The sequence below is a fragment of the Paramormyrops kingsleyae genome, chromosome 1 (genome assembly GCF_048594095.1).
Source record: "Paramormyrops kingsleyae isolate MSU_618 chromosome 1, PKINGS_0.4, whole genome shotgun sequence".
NCBI classification, from domain to species: domain Eukaryota; kingdom Metazoa; phylum Chordata; class Actinopteri; order Osteoglossiformes; family Mormyridae; genus Paramormyrops; species Paramormyrops kingsleyae.
In genome coordinates this window covers 12,259,348-12,276,245 of record NC_132797.1, presented here as the reverse complement: position 1 = coordinate 12,276,245, position 16,898 = coordinate 12,259,348, and the positions used below count along the sequence as shown (strand labels likewise).

The following is a 16,898-nucleotide window of genomic DNA, read 5'->3' as shown; positions in this document are numbered from 1 at the left end:
CCCATCACAATTTGGTCCTTGTCAAAGTTACACTTGCCCACTCTTCCTACTTCCAACTTCCAACATATCAACTTCAAGAACTGAGTGCTTAATACATAATGGCACCATTGACAGGTGCCATTGTAACTAGATCATCTGTGTTATTCATTCCACCTGTCAGTGGCATTAATGTTGGGGCTGGTCAGTGTAAACTCTTTAAATCAGTATGTAATCGGCCTGGTATGAATCTCTGTGATAGAGTTTGCTTTGTGTGTGTTGCAGTGCTCAAGCCATGACCGCCGGCATGCTTGACAGAAAGCCTGTGGTGTCGCTTAAACGCTGCAGCTCTGGGGCTTCTAAGCGATCATGCATCACAGTCGATCCTTGGGGATTTTCATATATACGCTCTTTTGCTCTCGCCCTTGTATCAACATCCATTACACTAGATTGTGTTGAGTAGGAAAAGATTGCACTGCGCTTGCTTTTCATTGGGCATTATGCCTGTACCCAAGACGAGTGCTGGCAGTAAATTGAAGGGTCTGGCTGCTATTTTCGTGTTCTATTTCTGGAATAGGTCCTCCAATAAATATCAGCACTCAGGTCTCCATGCCTATGTTTGGGAATGAGTTGTGGTTCCTGTTTTTCTTTTTTCTTAAATGGGCAGGAAAATGTTTTCTTAACTTTACTTAAACATGCTTGAATTGAACTAAATATAAGCAATGAGAAACAATTAAATTTTGTAAAGAGCTTTTGGTTTGTTGATGAGATTTATCCTGGTTAAACTACTATGAAGGGGAATTTAATTTACTGGTAGGCAGTGCACTGACCCAAGGTGACCAACTGTTATTGGAAGCGATGTTAAGAAGGCAGTTTATGAAGCGAACATGACCGCTAAGGGTAACATTTATTAAACCGCAGTTTCTCCAGATGCTCCTCAGGCCACAGCCCTGATGTTTTGTCAGATGGATGTTTGGGACTGAGATGTAGGTGGTTATTGTACATATCAGGAAGACCTATCACCCTAAGACAGTGTTTCCCAATCTGGTCCTTGGGGACCCGCAGATGGTCTGCATTTTAGATCCCTACCAGGAGCTGGGAGGGAGCGAAAATGTGGACCGACTGCGGGTCCCCGATGACTGTATTGGGAAACACTGCCCTAAGGGGTTAACTTTTGTAGAAAAGACCAAAAACAGCTAAAGAGAAATGCATCATATACAGTGACACAGTATTTAGCCTTTAAATCAATCTTTCTATTGATTCCAAAAATCCACCCATATATAGCTGTGCTGACTCTCCACAGGTGATTTTACTGAGGTGCACCCCCTACTGGTCGGATCGAAATGCTATTTGAACACATGATCTTAAGTTAATCTCTCCATCCATCCAATTCATTTCTGTACCCGCTTGTCCTATGCAATAAAACCAAATTGTATTTTAAAGTTTTATTTTTAAATGTGCGTTTAGATTTTTTTCCCCCCCTCAAATGTCCAGATTAATGACTGGTTGTGCTCTCTCACCTTCAACCCCCAGGAAGAAAAGCTTAGGGCAAGGGTAGACGCTCCTGATCCTGGAGTGCTGGCATCCAGCAGGTTTTCTATCCACCTCAGGTTACTGTCCGCCAGAGATCAGGCAGAATGGCATATTTGCTGGATACCGGCGCTCCAGGATCAGCGCCGCTTACCCCAGACCTTCAGTCACCTTCAATGACTCTCCCTCCACAGAACCTACAATGACATGCCAGCCTAAAAAATATTCACTGCTCAATGGTTTGTTCTTAAACCCATGTCATTATTCCAGCTGTATTTAATATACAGTATGTCAGGTTTAATGCACTCTGCAGTAAGAGTATGACACGTTTAGGCCTATTCTTGGCATGGGTGGGTCTTAGTCCGTATTTTTTTTATTATGTCCTTGCAGATTTATTCATTCCAAAGGGTCCTCTTGGCCAAAATGGCATCAATCCTTTGGCCAAGTCATGTGAAAACACTGCCCAAAAACAGCAATGCATGTTCTCAGTTTAGATCAGAACAGGAGGTCTTATGGGATGAGGTACAGCAATGTTGCTGTTAAGATTTTATACCAGCAGTAACGGCGCCCGGCTAGCTAAGCTGTACCCGCGCTGGACTGCAGCTGGTTTATGTATAAATTCGTTCTCACTCCATGAATCGTGGCCAGCCACCTAAAATTCAATTGCTCCCTGGGAAAATATTATTTTTTCTGTCTCCTTTTAAAGGTCTTGGTCACGCTGCTATTTCAATAAAATAAAGAAAAATTGGTATCTAAGAGGGACTGATAACTGAGGTCTGGCCCATAGCTGTGCAGTAAACACCTTATAAACTGCCATGATGTCACACAGCCCAGTTTGAAACTTTCCAGTGTATTTTAAACGCCGTGCCCAAACAGAGCTGGCATGTTGGCCTATTCCATGGATACAGCTTCTTGGGGAAGATGGTGGTGCGGGAGGTAGTGCTATCGTTCGGCAACCAGAGGGTTGCAGGTTCAAGCCCTGGTTCCTCCTGACCCCATCAAAGTGTCCTTGAGCAAGACACTGAACCCCAAATTGCTCCCGGTGTGCCGGTTGGCACCTTGCATGGCAGCCTCCACCACTGGTGTATGAATGTGTGTGTGGATGGTGAATGTGAGGCATGTATTGTAAAGCGCTTTGAGTACTCGTAGGAGTAGAAAAGCGCTATATAAATGCAGTCCATTTACCATTTTTACCATTTACAGCAGCCTGGTGAAGGTGGTGACCTCGCTTTCAAGGCTACCATATCCAACAGTCGTCCTGACTTTTAAATTGATTGACTTTTTCCAAAGTTGTTCCTGGCATGTTTTCAATCTCTGTAGGCCCCATAGTTTCACATCAACTAAATCTGAACTAATTCATGGATGGATGCCAGGCACAGTCTGTGGGACAGGAGCTAGTATGATCTTCACCAACCTCATATTGGTGTTGAAGAAACAACAATGAGCTCTAATTTACTCTGATATTTAGTCCAGATACATGCAGCTGGGTGCTTCAAGGTCATTTATGACCTCACGTAGCAGGCAGTAAACGCCATAGCTTGCCCAAGTCCGTGTGACCTTTTCAACTCTCACTTTTGAAGCATTTCATTGTGCATCAGTGTATAGCATAAACTGGCTTCCTTTGGATGATGTAAGAAAATGCAGAACCATGGAAAGTTTTAAAAACCATCCCTTTTATACAAATTAACTTCAGAAGGAAAGTACGGACATTGTCCTCAATGATGTCATGGTGAGGAACCAAACGAAGGGTTTAGCATCTGACACAGACTGAACTGCGAAGTCCTGCAAAATACAAAAGGCGTTCAAAAAAGAGCAATGTGGTCTGTGTCATTTAGCTCAACCTCATGCCTTTAACTGACTTTCTCCCTCTCCGAGGACCAAGCAGAATGCCATTTTCCTGCTTCATCGTCTCGCTCAGGACTTCCCCTCCGAAGTCATCCTGGCCTGACATTTGGTCCTCGGGACACTTCCCGTCGTAGGTCCTGACGTAGTCCCGCACGGTCCAGCCAGCAAATTCAGGCGGGGCCTGGCAAACCAGGCCAGAGTGGTAAACGCCAGGGTGCAGTCTTAGCCAGTAGAGTAAGTAGTGGATGTTGTAGTCACACACCCACGGATTTCCCCCCAGCACCAGCCGGCGGATGAAATAGAGGTCCTCCAGGACGCCGTACTGTATGTGCTGAAGGCTGTTGTTTGACAGGTCCAGCTCCCGGAGGTACAGAAGGCCATTGAAAGCAGCTTATGGAATAGAGAAGGAGATGTCACTGGCCTTAGGAGCAGGGTGAAAAAGTGACACCGGGACAACTGGAGAGACTAGATTTCAGGCAAGACCTTTCTATAAATAATGTGTTTCTGAATAGATGTCATGCTTCACCAGTTTTAATCTGTAACACAATTTGCGTTAATCTGTGCATCATTTAATGGAATGCCTTGTATTTAAGTCATACTATAAACATACTATTCACAAAAGGCATACAAAGTTTCCAGAATCACTGCCAGAGATTTCTAAAGGGTTTATACCCTGATGCTAAATACCGAAACATGCCCAAATGAACATACCGTGCACGACTATCTCTCTGAGTACAAATCTACTGTCAGATCATGATTTTCCTCCTATAAAGTAAATGCAGAATTTAAAATGGGGGAAAATTCATGATTTCCATTGGCTTTAAATGTAAAACCTGGAGTGAACATGCAGGAAAGATTGTGAAGCCACACCATTTAGCAGGTACAAACTGTGAATGTGTGCGATCAGTTTGGGTTTTAGTTGCCTATTACAGAAACTGGGAGGGGGAAAAAAATCAAGGAACCACAAAACATGGAGAAAATTGCTTTTGTGTTTTCTTAATGTCTTGTATTCTGCACTTCAGAGTCACCATATGTATCAACAGTCAAAAATATTTGAATTTCCTCATCAAAGCTTTAGCTAAATAGGTATGTGTGTGACTTGATGGATGTACTGAACATGTCAATCTCTCATCACTGTAGCACTTTGCATATCAGGCACATATCATGTTACAAAATTACAGGTTTGACCCCCACCCCGACAGAGTGAAGTAGTGAAGTTACAGAGAACACCCCTTGAAATGTATTCCCTCCCTTGAGTACGCTAAATCTACCTAGCACCCCCCCCCCATCAATAGGGTTGGTGGACCCCAACCAAAATATATTTCTGGGTCTAGTGTATATAACTGAGCAACTGGGGGCATCCTTCTAGCGTAAATCACTGTCTGAAGGACTGGGTGGTGGCACCACACACTGAAGAGGTGTGAATGTCTTCAGCTCTCCCAAGTTGGCTTTGCTGCCACATGTTATTCGACTGGTTTTACGTTTAGCTTTAATGCAAATAGGCAGCAGAGACCCAGTTAGATCCTCTCGTTATCCCTGCGACACTCTAGCTATTAATGTAATTAACTTCATACTTTGCACAATGGGCTCAATAGCTGCCCCCGTTTCTAATAGCCCAGCATCACTAGTGAGGATCATTAGACTGGATTAGCATAAAGCTAACAAAGATGTACCCACCAATCTCAATGCCATCTAGGCCATTGCTGCTGAGGTTCAGGGATCTCAGGTCTTTGGCAGTCACAAACTCCTTGGGCCTCAGATGTCTGATCTTGTTTCTGGACAGGTCCGCCTTGACTATATCTGGGGGGATACCTGCTGGAACGTTTGTTAGGCCTGGAAGAAAAGACAGGGAGGACATGGTGGGCTTGCTGACACTCAAACAAATGCGGCTTTTCCTCTTGGCGCTGAAGGAGCTTTTGGTCTAAATTTGCTTTTCTGCTCCCTGTTATCTGAACAGCATTGGCAAAAAGAGTCATCTTCTGCCTGCTGTGCATATGTCATGAGTCATATTTAATATGTTCCCAGCAAAATTCCCCACTGAAAGATGTTTTCCAATGCCAGACCACTTCACGAAAGGTTAACTCAGTGTTGGTGGTCTTCATGACCATAAACAAATGGAAGATCAAGAAAGTCACTTCATGGCAGGGAAGGAAGATGCACTCAGCCTTCATCTGACTCTCCTTCACTATCTGGCCTGATTGGATAGAATGGATATAGAAATTGTGGACACAACTAATGGACACCATTTTAGGCTCAGAAATGAGCTCTTTTTTTATGGGTGAGGCTGAACTTGGTTCTGTTGCCATAGGTAACCCTTGGATGGCAACACTACTATTTGTATGAGCAGTACCAGTGCTTGGCGATGTGGCGCTCTGGGCTGGCATCACTGCTAGTGCCCACCGTCCGAGACAAAGTGAAATCAGCTAGCAAGTTGGCAACCCCTCAGAGGCTGGTACCATAAGTGGCCATCAACGTCACCTTTAGGATTGACCGGCCCTGAATAAGTAACGTATAGCCAGTTGTTCATGGCTACAGTCGTTCTAGTTGTTTTGACTTCCACAGGCTATATATAACATTTCCCAATAATGAACTGCAATGGGCTGGAGCTAATGAACTTCTCTAGTGGTTCCGCACTGGGGTTTCTGCTTGACAGAAACCAGCCGAGTAACGTGGACCACATCCAGGAAAGATGTCACAGGGCCACTGGAGAATGCTGGAGTTCTCACTTGCGCACATCCTGGCAGGCAGCTCTGTTGTGGCTTGAGTGTACTGACTGCATCAGCCTCCCCCATGCCTACAGCGTGTTGAGAAGACTGACAAAGCAGTTTCAGCACTTCCAGCACAGGCAGTCAGCCTGGGAGTGACCCTTAACTCTGAAGCAAGAGGTAGAGTTAAACCACTATCCATTACAAGAGTACTTTTCCTTGCAAGGGACCCAAAAAGGCCCAATAACTGTCGAAACAGCACTTACTGACCCTTAAATATGTGAGCAGAAATGAGTATCTTACATACGTAAGTTCCATGACCAGGGAAAATTCCCTTAACTTTCTTGTCAATGTGCTTGGCGTCGTTAAGAGTTTGACTCGGATTCTGAAAAGCAGACTAGCAGGTCGTCCTCAGTACTTTCTTCCAGGACGTGGGGCCAAATGGAGCCACGTTCTTGCAGTTGGGCCAGCATGTTTGACCCTTGCTGGACTACAGTGAATGGCTAGCAGTACCAATTCCTACAACTCATCCCCAGGCAACTTCTCAAATAAATTCCATTTATAGTGGTACCTCAGGACTCGAAATTAATCCGTTCAGAACTCCGGATCGAATCCTAAAAAGTTCGAATTCTGATCGAATTTTCCCCATAAGAAATAATGGTAAACCAATTAATTGGTTCCGAGCCCCAAAAAATTATAGCTAAATATGTTTTTTTTAGCATTTAAACACAAAATGAACCTGATAAAACATGAAGAGAATATACTGTACTAAACACATCTAAGCACATTTATCAAAACAGTAATTTGTAAAGTAAGAAAATAAATGTATCCAAACAATGTGTAAAGTTAAAAAAAAACAAAAACAATGCCATGCCCTGATCGTCCACTCCTTCCGTGTGCCACACCCCCTCCTTAACCCCGTGTGATCAGCTGTTTCTGGTTGTTGTCATTAGTCCTCTGTATTTCATCGGCGTTTCAGTTTGTTTCCCTAGTCCGGTCATTGTATTGTCCGTCTGCGTTTTGCCTGCCTTACCTGTAATTAAACCCCGTATTCCCCGATACCCTGACGTCTGCGCCTTTGTCTCCGTACCGTCCCCGCTGGGCATGACAATACTATTATAATTAAATGTATTAATGGTTTATTATTAATATTAAAATAATGAATAAGAAATCTTTATTTTTAAATGTATTTTATTATATAATACAAATTACTGTTACTGTCTATCATTGTCTAAATGTATTTTTACTGTCTAAATATATGTATTCAGCTAGTGTAAACATGCACGATGCTATCACAGCGAATGCGAGGCTGAGACTGAAGCTTTACCCTTTGTTTCCGCTGAGAGATGTGCCGCGTGACTCATTTCCCCCGTGTGTACAAGTTACCTTAGGTCGGCGTTCATGGTTTGACTTCTGAGATTCAGATCGAGTTGTAGGTATTTTTTTTTCCGAACTGGTTGGTTCGACTTTTAAGAAATTTGAGTTCTAATGAGTTTGAGAACTGAGGTACCACTGTGTATAACCCCTTCTCAAAGTTTCTCCCCTGGAAACCACAGAGGTACAACTCCCTAAATCCGTAATGATTTACTGCTGGGTAGGATTTGCTAAATCGAAAGCCCTGTGGATGGAACAGAGAGAGCACGTAACTTGCTGTTAAAATTTGAGAACAGGGGAAAAGTGTAGTTTTACCTCTTAATAGTTTTTTCATGAAAACTATGCATACAACAGTGTCTACTGGAGCTGCTTTGAGAAATGGGGCCAGGTGCCCACTCCCCTCCTTTGAAGGCCTTTGCAAGACTGGAAACATTGGAAACGCTCTTATAAAGGGATGCTCCATACACTGATAGCAGACCGACATCGCAATGTAGAAAACATTTCTCTTCCTCAACAGTCCCCATCTTTTCAAACATTCTTCTATATGTAAAGGTACAGATATCTTCTGGTTAGGGTAAAGCTACAACATGTGTAAATTTCACTCATTTTCACAGTTCACTTTCATAACAAGCATCAATAACATTCTGATTCAGGCAATGAGATATTCCCAGCGTCTGGAACCCAAGTGAAGCTGTGAAATGATCAAAGAAAAATCCTCATTTTTGCCTAGAAGTGCTGCTAAGAGTAAAGGTGTGTTGGATTTCAGGAGCACGAATGTCTTTCTAAGGTTCAGACGAGACGAGACGCCCTACTATCTGTACCTGAACTATTCCGGCTCCCACGCACAGCTATGCTGTCACACAGTTCCTCGTTTGTTGAGAGAGTCATAGTTCAATGACTGTTCATTCCGACTGGCCCCTCTCAGTGCAGCTGTGCGTGGATGTTTCTCAGAGGGGGCGTGTCGATAAAAAACCCTGAGAAAGGATATTTCAAGACATTTGCACAGTTGTGCATCTTCAGAACATCCTACTCTGCTAATGGCTTTTCGGAGACGGCTCATTATTCCGCTGGGTCTAGATCAATGCTGCTAAGCTGGTTTTTTTAAGCAGCCTGCATGGCTTTAATGGTTTTACCTCATAAGAAGGAAATATTGTATCGGAAATTCAGAATAATCGTGCACTAGGGAACTCAGATGGTCAGCACAAGAGAAGGGGAATTTTATGGCTCTTGCTGGAAAACAACAGCATTCCTTTACCTTAAATCTGCTTTTGAACTACAAATGAATTACAGTTAAATCATTACAGCCAGAGTGTTGATGATTCATTCTGCTGTGTTGACATTGGCAGCATTACATCTGTAACACCAAGAAGACAGGTCTGATTTCCATTAGTTGTTAAGAAGTTGTGGATGGTTGAAATCTAAGTTGTTCTTAGTTATGAGGACAGATGCCTACCTCGGTTCTGACAGTCCAGCAAAGGTGTTGGGAACATGTAGGTGTGGCAGGAATCTACGGCATCAAACTTTATCTTCACTTTGTCATCTTGAGGCTCTTGGAGGATGTTCTCCTCCAAATGAGGGCACAGCAGCTCCGGCCTGATCCTCTTCAGCTTCTCCCCCTTCAGCCTTGGGGGCTCGGCACACTTGGCATAGTTTCCCAGGTAACGGTTGCTGGGCACCTGCAAGGTCCTGACCAGGGTGTCGAGTGAACACTTGCAGTGCCAGGGGTTGTCATAGAGACGCAGGAATCTCAGGTGGGGCATGGGAAGGAGCACTTCTTCAGAGAGGGTGTGCAGGCCATTGTGCTGGAGCAGCAGCGTGGTCAGCTGGTCAAGGCCAGCAAAGGCTTGCTTCTCAATCCTTGTCAGCTCGTTCTGCTGCAGATCCAGGCTCCTCAGATGCGGAAACTGTCCAAAGGCGTTATCCCGCAACCCCTGAATCCTGTTTCTGGCCAGAAGCAGGTGGAACGTGTCCCTGGACCAGCTAATGGGGACTATAGTCAGTTGTTGGTCCTGGCAGTCCAGATATTTCTCTCTGGACTCCATATACTCCACGCATTCTGACACGAAGCGCTTGATTGCCCCCATCCTGTTCCTGCCACGACCACGGCCCCGCCCACCCCTCTGCCCTGTCCTCCTGGACTGAACAGAGCTGAACGCCAGGAGGACAAAGAGAGCCATGATTACCCGCATGCTGGTGCCGAACTGTTCTAAAGGAAAGGAACGCCCGTGGAATGGGGATGCAGATCGTTCTTCAGTCCCTAAGGAGAAAATCATGGTGATTAACAACAGAGCCAAAAACAACAGCCAAGCAAAGTCCCCAGTCACTGCAGACTCAGCCAGAGGATGCATTACTCCCCCAGGCTGACTCAGGATTTCCTGAATCCCTACTAAACCTTTACTACTCCTATCCAACTGTACAACACTCTGACCCACAATGGAATTATCTCATCTCCACGGAGGGTAAAACAACCCCAATGCTCCGTTTATAGACAGTGTTACATCATTCAAACACCACATGCAGCCAGTGGCCCTAGTGCTGTGTTCCTTAGTCCATCAAATGCGCTTATCCAGCAGTTCTATACAATAATGCTCCTGCAGTGAATATAAGTGCTCAAGTGAGTCAAAGAGGTCATTGGCCCCTAGTCGGTAGCAGTAGACATGCCAGCAATGTACTCCAAAGATCCGACAGCGTCTACAGGTGTGTGTGCAGAATGCCAAGTGGAACACGTCATACAGGAAGGAGGTCGGACCACAGTGGTGGCAGGAGGGATGAACTTCAGAATTTATTGTAGAGGGAGGGAGGGCTACAGTAGTAAGAGGCTTCTGCTTAGGGGGCAGCACTACAGTAACAGTTAGTTATACTGCAGAGGATATAGGGCTGCAGCAGATGTAGGTCCCTGCAGATCAGACCATCCGGCACTGGACTTGGATCCAGGGAGGTACTCGCCACAATCTCAGGAAACAGCACAAAACCTCATCTAAGATCTGACATCAAGTCAAAATGCAAGAGCTGTACTACAGTGTCGATGCACGCCAAAGACCACCCCCGAAGACCGGCGAGCTGTGTAGACTGTTAGATTGGAACAGCTCCATACAAGCGGTAGAACTCAGGGGGGGGGGGGAGAGAGAGAGAGAGAAAAAACCTCTCTACTTAATCGGAAACATTTGGATTGTCTACAAAGAAGAGTGCAGGACATGATCAGTCAATCTATCAAAACTAAACTTGTTCCCACCCCCCAAATCACTTCAAAAACTGTGAACAACAGAAAAGACATAGAACAAAAGATTAATGTAGTTTCAGTCCTTGTGTTTCTTTACTATTTAATGCACAGATCCGCCACGGGAGGATAACTTCAGTCCAGCTTGAAGTACTGACCGTATGTCTTAACCTTAATTACCATGCATCTGCTGTTTTACCTCACATGAAACCTTTAACGCCGCCCAGCTTAATGTCTTTGATGTCTTCTGCCAGAGATTTTACATAGTACCTTAATAATCTCGGGTGCTGTTCGGGGCCTTTATATCGGAGTCCCCGACAGATGTTCTCTACTTGCAAAGAAACAATAACGCGTTTTTTTCCACCCCTACTAAAGAAAGACCCAGAAATACCATCTGCATTCGCCAAATGGAAAATCTCAGCACTTATACTCCCATGCAATACGGCATCTCCTGTACTTTGCATGGGGGAGAGGCAGCCTTGCGTACGTCGTAAGCATCTGGAGTTTCGGACAGTTTCGGGTGACATTACCTGAGCACGGGCTCCGGCTGCCGCAGAAGCATCCGCTCCAGCTGCGCACTCCTGTCCGGCCGATCGCTCTCCTCTCACTGGCAGCCTGGAGCTGGACCCTGGAGGACGGACTTTCACCGCTCACTCCTCTAGCTTGGAGGCAAGGCAGCTGCTGGTTTTGAGTTACACGCGTCCTACTCGCACTGAAGCCCCGGGACGGCTGCCAGCAATACTAAGCTCGTCCTTGCTATAGAGCTGAAGTAGCTTAAGACTGAAGGACTTAATGCTTGAAAACGATGTTCTGAAAGACCGCGCTTCAAACGAGAAGATAATTCATTTCGTGGAGCTTTCTGACTTTTGATCAAATGTATTTTGTAAACGATATTTACAGAATGAAGGTAGAATTACGTGTAAGTAAGCGCGGTTTAGCTGTACAAACTGTCAGACCTCAAAATCGGAAGATTGGCACAAAAACCTGGGGCATCGACTAAATTTGGGAAGAAGGACACGAGCTAAATCAAGATTTGCTGCTGTTTATATAGGATGTTTACGGACACGAGTACACACGCAATATGCACGTGCGATATACATAGCAAAGCGCGCGCCTTCCAATGCTATGGACTTAAATCCCTCTAAATGAATTATCCGACCTACTGAAAAAATCAAAGTTAAAATGATTGCAGTCCAGGATGCAGTCGTTGAGGAAGCTGATGACATTAACGCCGTTTTCTTGTGTCCGCGTATTTGGGAAACGCTTCTTATGCTCGGTTGCCTGTGATCAGTACCGAGCACCTCCTCCCCTCGTGGATGTTTTATGTTTAGGACATGATGAGGTCCTCCTGCTGCCACCCACTGCGGCGCTAATGAAGCGCCCGTCTCCTGGCCGCAGATGTTCACACCGGCTGCTGCGGTCTTTCCTCAATGGTGGCCAGGGTTAACTATACCCAGACTAAGGGTGTTACAATACTACTGTTTCATTACTTCATTATTTTATGGTTAATAGAGGCTTATTATTAGCTATTCGGTTTTAGTTGATCCATTTTACAGGATTTTGCAAAGTTGTCAGTAAGGCAGTTCTTTTTAAATTATTATTAAAGTAGCCTTAAATCGTTTTAACAGTAACTGCCCCCAATAGGCTTACATATCGTGAGAAACGTTAATTGCGGAAAGTGGAGTGCATTACCGAAGTAACAACAAAGAAAAAGAGATGCCCTAAATGTCGATTAGTAAATTACCCAACTGTGAAATTACCCAGTGTCAGAGAAAGAGATGATTCATTCACTCTAACCCCAAGAAACCTCCAGATTTCATAATAAAATAAAGATGTTCCCGATGGCTCTCCCTGCAACTGCAGACGTTACGAGCCTTTCGTTAGGTTATGGTAAAGATTCGGGGTATAAAAACCGCACCGGTGCGCAGTACCTTTGATCTCGGCGGGTCAGGGACGAAAGCTCTCTGGGAGTCTTTGGGGGGGACAGAAAAAAACAATAATGAGAGATACTTGATAAAGGTAATGCCGGTGTTTGTATTTGGTGTGTTTTCTTTACCACTGTTAATCTATTTTTGAACCACTTATCCTGGTCGGAGTTGCAGGAGTGACTATCCCAGATAGCAAAGGGCACAAGGCTGTCGTGCAGCCCAGAGGGGAGGTCCGTACAGGACACACATACGCTCATAGTCACGTGCTATGGGCAATTTAGGGGCACCAAGCAGCATGTCATTTACTGCAGAAGGAGACACACAACAGGAGGTGGGCATGCAAGCACCATATGAACCTGCAAGCCCTGCAGGTTCATATGGTCGTGACTATTCAATACGAATAGTCGCCACCAGGGTCAATGTTAAGAGTGCAAGATGCGCCAGGGATGTTTACTAACATGTATGCAACACACGGTCATGGTCTGGACATGCGACAAAATGAGAATCAATACAGAAGATCTCATTATCCTTATCCCTGTCGAAAAGAATTTGGTTTTGATAACTGCCAGGAATTATCCTAGAAGAAGTTTACTAGTAAAAGTAATAAGCCTATACATTTACAAACAGCCTGGTCTGGTCCAGCAGTCTGGTGTTATTCCTGCCCTCTGTCCCCCCAGCTCCAACAGCCTTCAGAAATAAATATTTGCCTATTAGGCTAATATCTGTCTTGATGATACAGTAGATCTTAAAGTACAGCCTAATTTCTAACTCACCTCTTGGTCCTGCGCGCTGTCATCTTCCAGCTGCCTGCTCACTGTCCTGATCCTGCCATCTTCCTGCTGCCTGCACACTGTTCTGATCCTGCCATCTTCCTGCTGCCTGCTCACTATCCTGATCCTGCCATCTTCCTGCTGCCTGCTCACTGTCCTGATCCTGCCATCTTCCTGCTGCCTGCTCACTGTCCTGATCCTGCCATCTTCCTGCTGCCTGCTCACTATCCTGATCCTGCCATCTTCCTGCTGCCTGCTCACTATCCTGATCCTGCCATCTTCCTGCTGCCTGCTCACTATCCTGATCCTGCCATCTTCCTGCTGCCTGCTCACTATCCTGATCCTGCCATCTTCCTGCTGCCTGCTCACTGTCCTGATCCTGCCATCTTCCTGCTGCCTGCTCACTATCCTGATCCTGCCATCTTCCTGCTGCCTGCTCACTATCCTGATCCTGCCATCTTCCTGCTGCCTGCTCACTATCCTGATCCTGCCATCTTCCTGCTGCCTGCTCACTGTCCTGCACGCTGTCCTCATCCTGCTGCCTGCTGGCTCCGTTTTATAAAACATTTAATGATATTATTTCCAAACTTTTACTAGATGTTTATAAGGAAGCCATAGCATTTGGAAAACTCCCTCCATGCATAAGATCCTTTTGGTCTTATGCAACTTCTGCAAGATAACATACCAAACAGACTGCCAATATCTAGAACAGATATTACTATTAATGGTATTAACATAAAAGACAGGAAATGGAATAATAAATTTATCAGAATATTACTGCATAACCCTATTACCTTATGATCTAAATTCTTTTGGAATTCCCAGTTTGAAAATATCAATTGGAATACGTCATGGACTTTAAGCAACAAATATTGTGTAACTAATAAACTAAAAGAAATTCAATTTAAAATTTTACACTTAATCTATCACACAAACAAACAGTTAAAGAAATACAGAAATGAAATATCTGATCTTTGTTCCTTTTGTGGTATCTGTACGGAAACCATTCCGCACTTGTTTTATGATTGTTTACATGTCAAATACTTCAGGATTGAGATAGAACATCTGTTTGAAACATTGTCTTGTTGTAAGATTTTTTTAGATAGGAAAGATATTCTATTATATTATGGGAAAACAACTTAAATAGTAATTATGTTTTTATTTTAAATCTATTTATTTTATATGGTAAATTGTATGTTCACAAATGCAAATGGTCCTCAAAGAAGCCTAATATATGCCAGCTTAAGTTGGGAATGAAATTTGATTTTAACACGTTGGATGGACTTAAAAAAAAATGAAAAGCTGTAAAAACTATCAGTTTATATAAGGCCCTGAAGAATCTTTTGTAAATGAGAAAGAATATGTACCCCTCTTTCTTTAAAATGTGATTTGTATTTGTTATGTTTTTTACATTGTTTGTATACTGTTGAAAAAAGCAATTAAAAAAGAGAGGTGGTTAAAATGGTATGGTCCACATTAGGGGTGTCTGAAATCGTTTTACATAAAATTTTCCTACAAGCAAATACTGAATTACAAAAAAAAAAAAAAAAAAAAAAAAAAATTCCTACAAGGTCAGGTAATATTTTTTTTTTTTTTTTTTTTTTTTTACAATTAAACAAAAATATTAAGACCGCCCGCCTCCCCCCCCCAAACTGCTATTTTTGTCACCTTGGGGGGGGGGTCTGGGTCTTGATCGGGGGGTACAGTACCCTCTGTAATTCGAACCATGCGTGTAGTGATTGCTGATCCTGGATCTGAAGGCCCCACCCAAATGTACAGTATGAATGGTCATGAACCTCACCACTGTACCCAGTGAGCCAGCATGCCATCCCTACCCCTTCTCAGTACGAACATAGCGGATTCATTTCTGTTACAGTTTCCTCTTGCCACTTTTGTGAATAAAAAATAATAATAATGCACCTACAGTTACTGATTAAGCTGAACATCCCTTTGGGGGGGTGGCAGGACTACCAGAAATACTAGATGTAATAATTATACTCTAAGATACTTGAGACGACTGCAAAAACATACTTTGTGTACTTAGTCAGACTCTGTGTACGTCTAAATTTATCATTACTGAGCTTGAATGCTTTAGATTAGATGAATAGATCTTGCCTCATTTGCTGTGGTTCCTCTGTCCCAGTGGTTGCAGGTCTGCACAGAGCTGGGATGTCAGTCCGATTATGAACCTTCCGTATACTATCCATGGGCTGCAGGCTTCGCTAATTTTGAGAAGCTGTTCAGGTTGCAGCTTTCCTGTTGCGGCTTGGCCTTATTTCCAGAATTTTCTGGAGGCAAGCCATTAAACTCTTCCCTTGCGGTTACTGGAAAGGGCTCCCTCAAAAACATTCTCACAGACGCAATACCAGGGTCCAGCCTTGCTGTGGTCAGAGGTAATCCGGGGTGCTGCTAGAGATTTTAGGCCTTATCAAAGCATATATTATTGCCCCCCCCCCCCCCCCCCGCCCCCCAACCCAGAACAATCCAATTTTGTTCCAAATTGTTTTAGGGCCTTCGTGACTCAGGGGCCCTTGGAATTGCCCTAACTTCCCCCCATTTACAGCACCCATGGAGGTAATCTCAGGTTACAGCATCCCCCCCCACCACCTGGGCATGCACCAACATACATCCATGCACATTTCTGCTGCCACGCTTGTGACATTATCCTAGCATTCTCTCAGTCGAAACCATGTCAGACATCTGTATGAATCTCCTGGAATCACTATATGTGTTTCTTCTCTGGCAGGAAAAAAGAGACACAACCTCAGACGTAAAGTATTACTCACCCAAGCAAGAATTCTTTCTGCTTAAGATAACAAAGAGTTTGGCAACATTGATTGTATCCAGGTCATTAAATATATAGGTGTTTATAGGTAAATGTAATGGAGCTATTTAAAATGTTGTGCAGCATTCATGCATCTAGAAGGCTCCTCAGTTTTCCTTCCAAACCAAATGGTTTAATCTTTCAGACCAGGATCCCCAATATACAACTACACTATTCACCCCATGCCCCACCCTGATTGGATGCAGACAGTGGAAAGCACCAATCAAAGCCCCCACTGCCCCATTGACTGTTTCCAGGCAAAGTGGGAAGTCAGCAGAGTTTTTCAAAATGTGCTTTAAATACCCGTTATGTTCTCATCAGCTTCAAGCCGTGAATGGAGGAGTTGTGTTTTGACTTCAGTACAGCTATCAGTTATGTGTACATGTTGTGAAGGCTGTACGGAGAGTTTTTTTTTGTGATTGAAGAGTGCTGTTTGTTTAGGTTGTAAATTGTCTGGCAGTTTTGCCACAGCTGTTTATTGTGGCTTTGTAAATGCTGGATTTAGCAAGTAAAATAATTCTGGTCTAATAAATATAAGCATAAATCTTTCTTTTGAATAGGGCAGTTTTCTAACTTTGTGTTAAATCAACTGAAAGCATGGAAAAACTTGCAGAAAACATAGAACGTCATAGAAATGGAGTCTTTTGGAACATTTTTTTGTATATTGTGATGAAGGCCTTATATAAATTGCATCGAGTCTTCAAAAAATATAGTTTCCAGAAAGAGTCG

The 16,898-nt window shown here is 43.9% G+C and overlaps 1 protein-coding gene across 3 annotated transcripts; it reads right to left on the bottom strand.

Annotated features, from left to right (window-relative positions):
- Positions 1-864: 864 nt before the first annotated feature.
- Positions 865-16,280, bottom strand: LOC111846524 (leucine-rich repeat-containing protein 17-like). 3 transcript variants are annotated; one of them, XM_023816793.2, is made up of 5 exons: positions 16,132-16,280; positions 12,579-12,619; positions 8,884-9,687; positions 5,029-5,184; positions 865-3,741 (listed from the first exon to the last, which is right to left on the bottom strand). In XM_023816793.2, the coding sequence occupies exons 3-5, from the start codon at positions 9,617-9,619 to the stop codon at positions 3,338-3,340; spliced, it is 1,296 nt and encodes a 431-aa protein (XP_023672561.2). In that variant the 5' UTR covers positions 9,620-9,687; positions 12,579-12,619; positions 16,132-16,280; the 3' UTR covers positions 865-3,337. The 3 variants fall into 3 exon arrangements, with proteins under 3 accessions (XP_023672561.2, XP_023672563.2, XP_023672560.2); XM_023816795.2 differs by lacking the exon at positions 12,579-12,619; XM_023816792.2 differs by lacking the exons at positions 12,579-12,619; positions 16,132-16,280 and adding an exon at positions 11,178-12,234.
- Positions 16,281-16,898: the final 618 nt, after the last annotated feature.

Excerpts from the sequence above, each read along its gene's own strand:
- LOC111846524 (XM_023816793.2), bottom strand. The coding sequence starts at position 9,619 with ATGCGGGTAATCATGGCTCTCTTTGTCCTCCTGGCGTTCAGCTCTGTT. Across the intron at positions 5,185-8,883 it reads GCTGGACTGTCAGAACCGAG|GCCTAACAAACGTTCCAGCA; the intron begins GTAGGCATCTGT and ends CTTTTCTTCCAG. Across the intron at positions 3,742-5,028 it reads CCTAGATGGCATTGAGATTG|CTGCTTTCAATGGCCTTCTG; the intron begins GTGGGTACATCT and ends CTATTCCATAAG.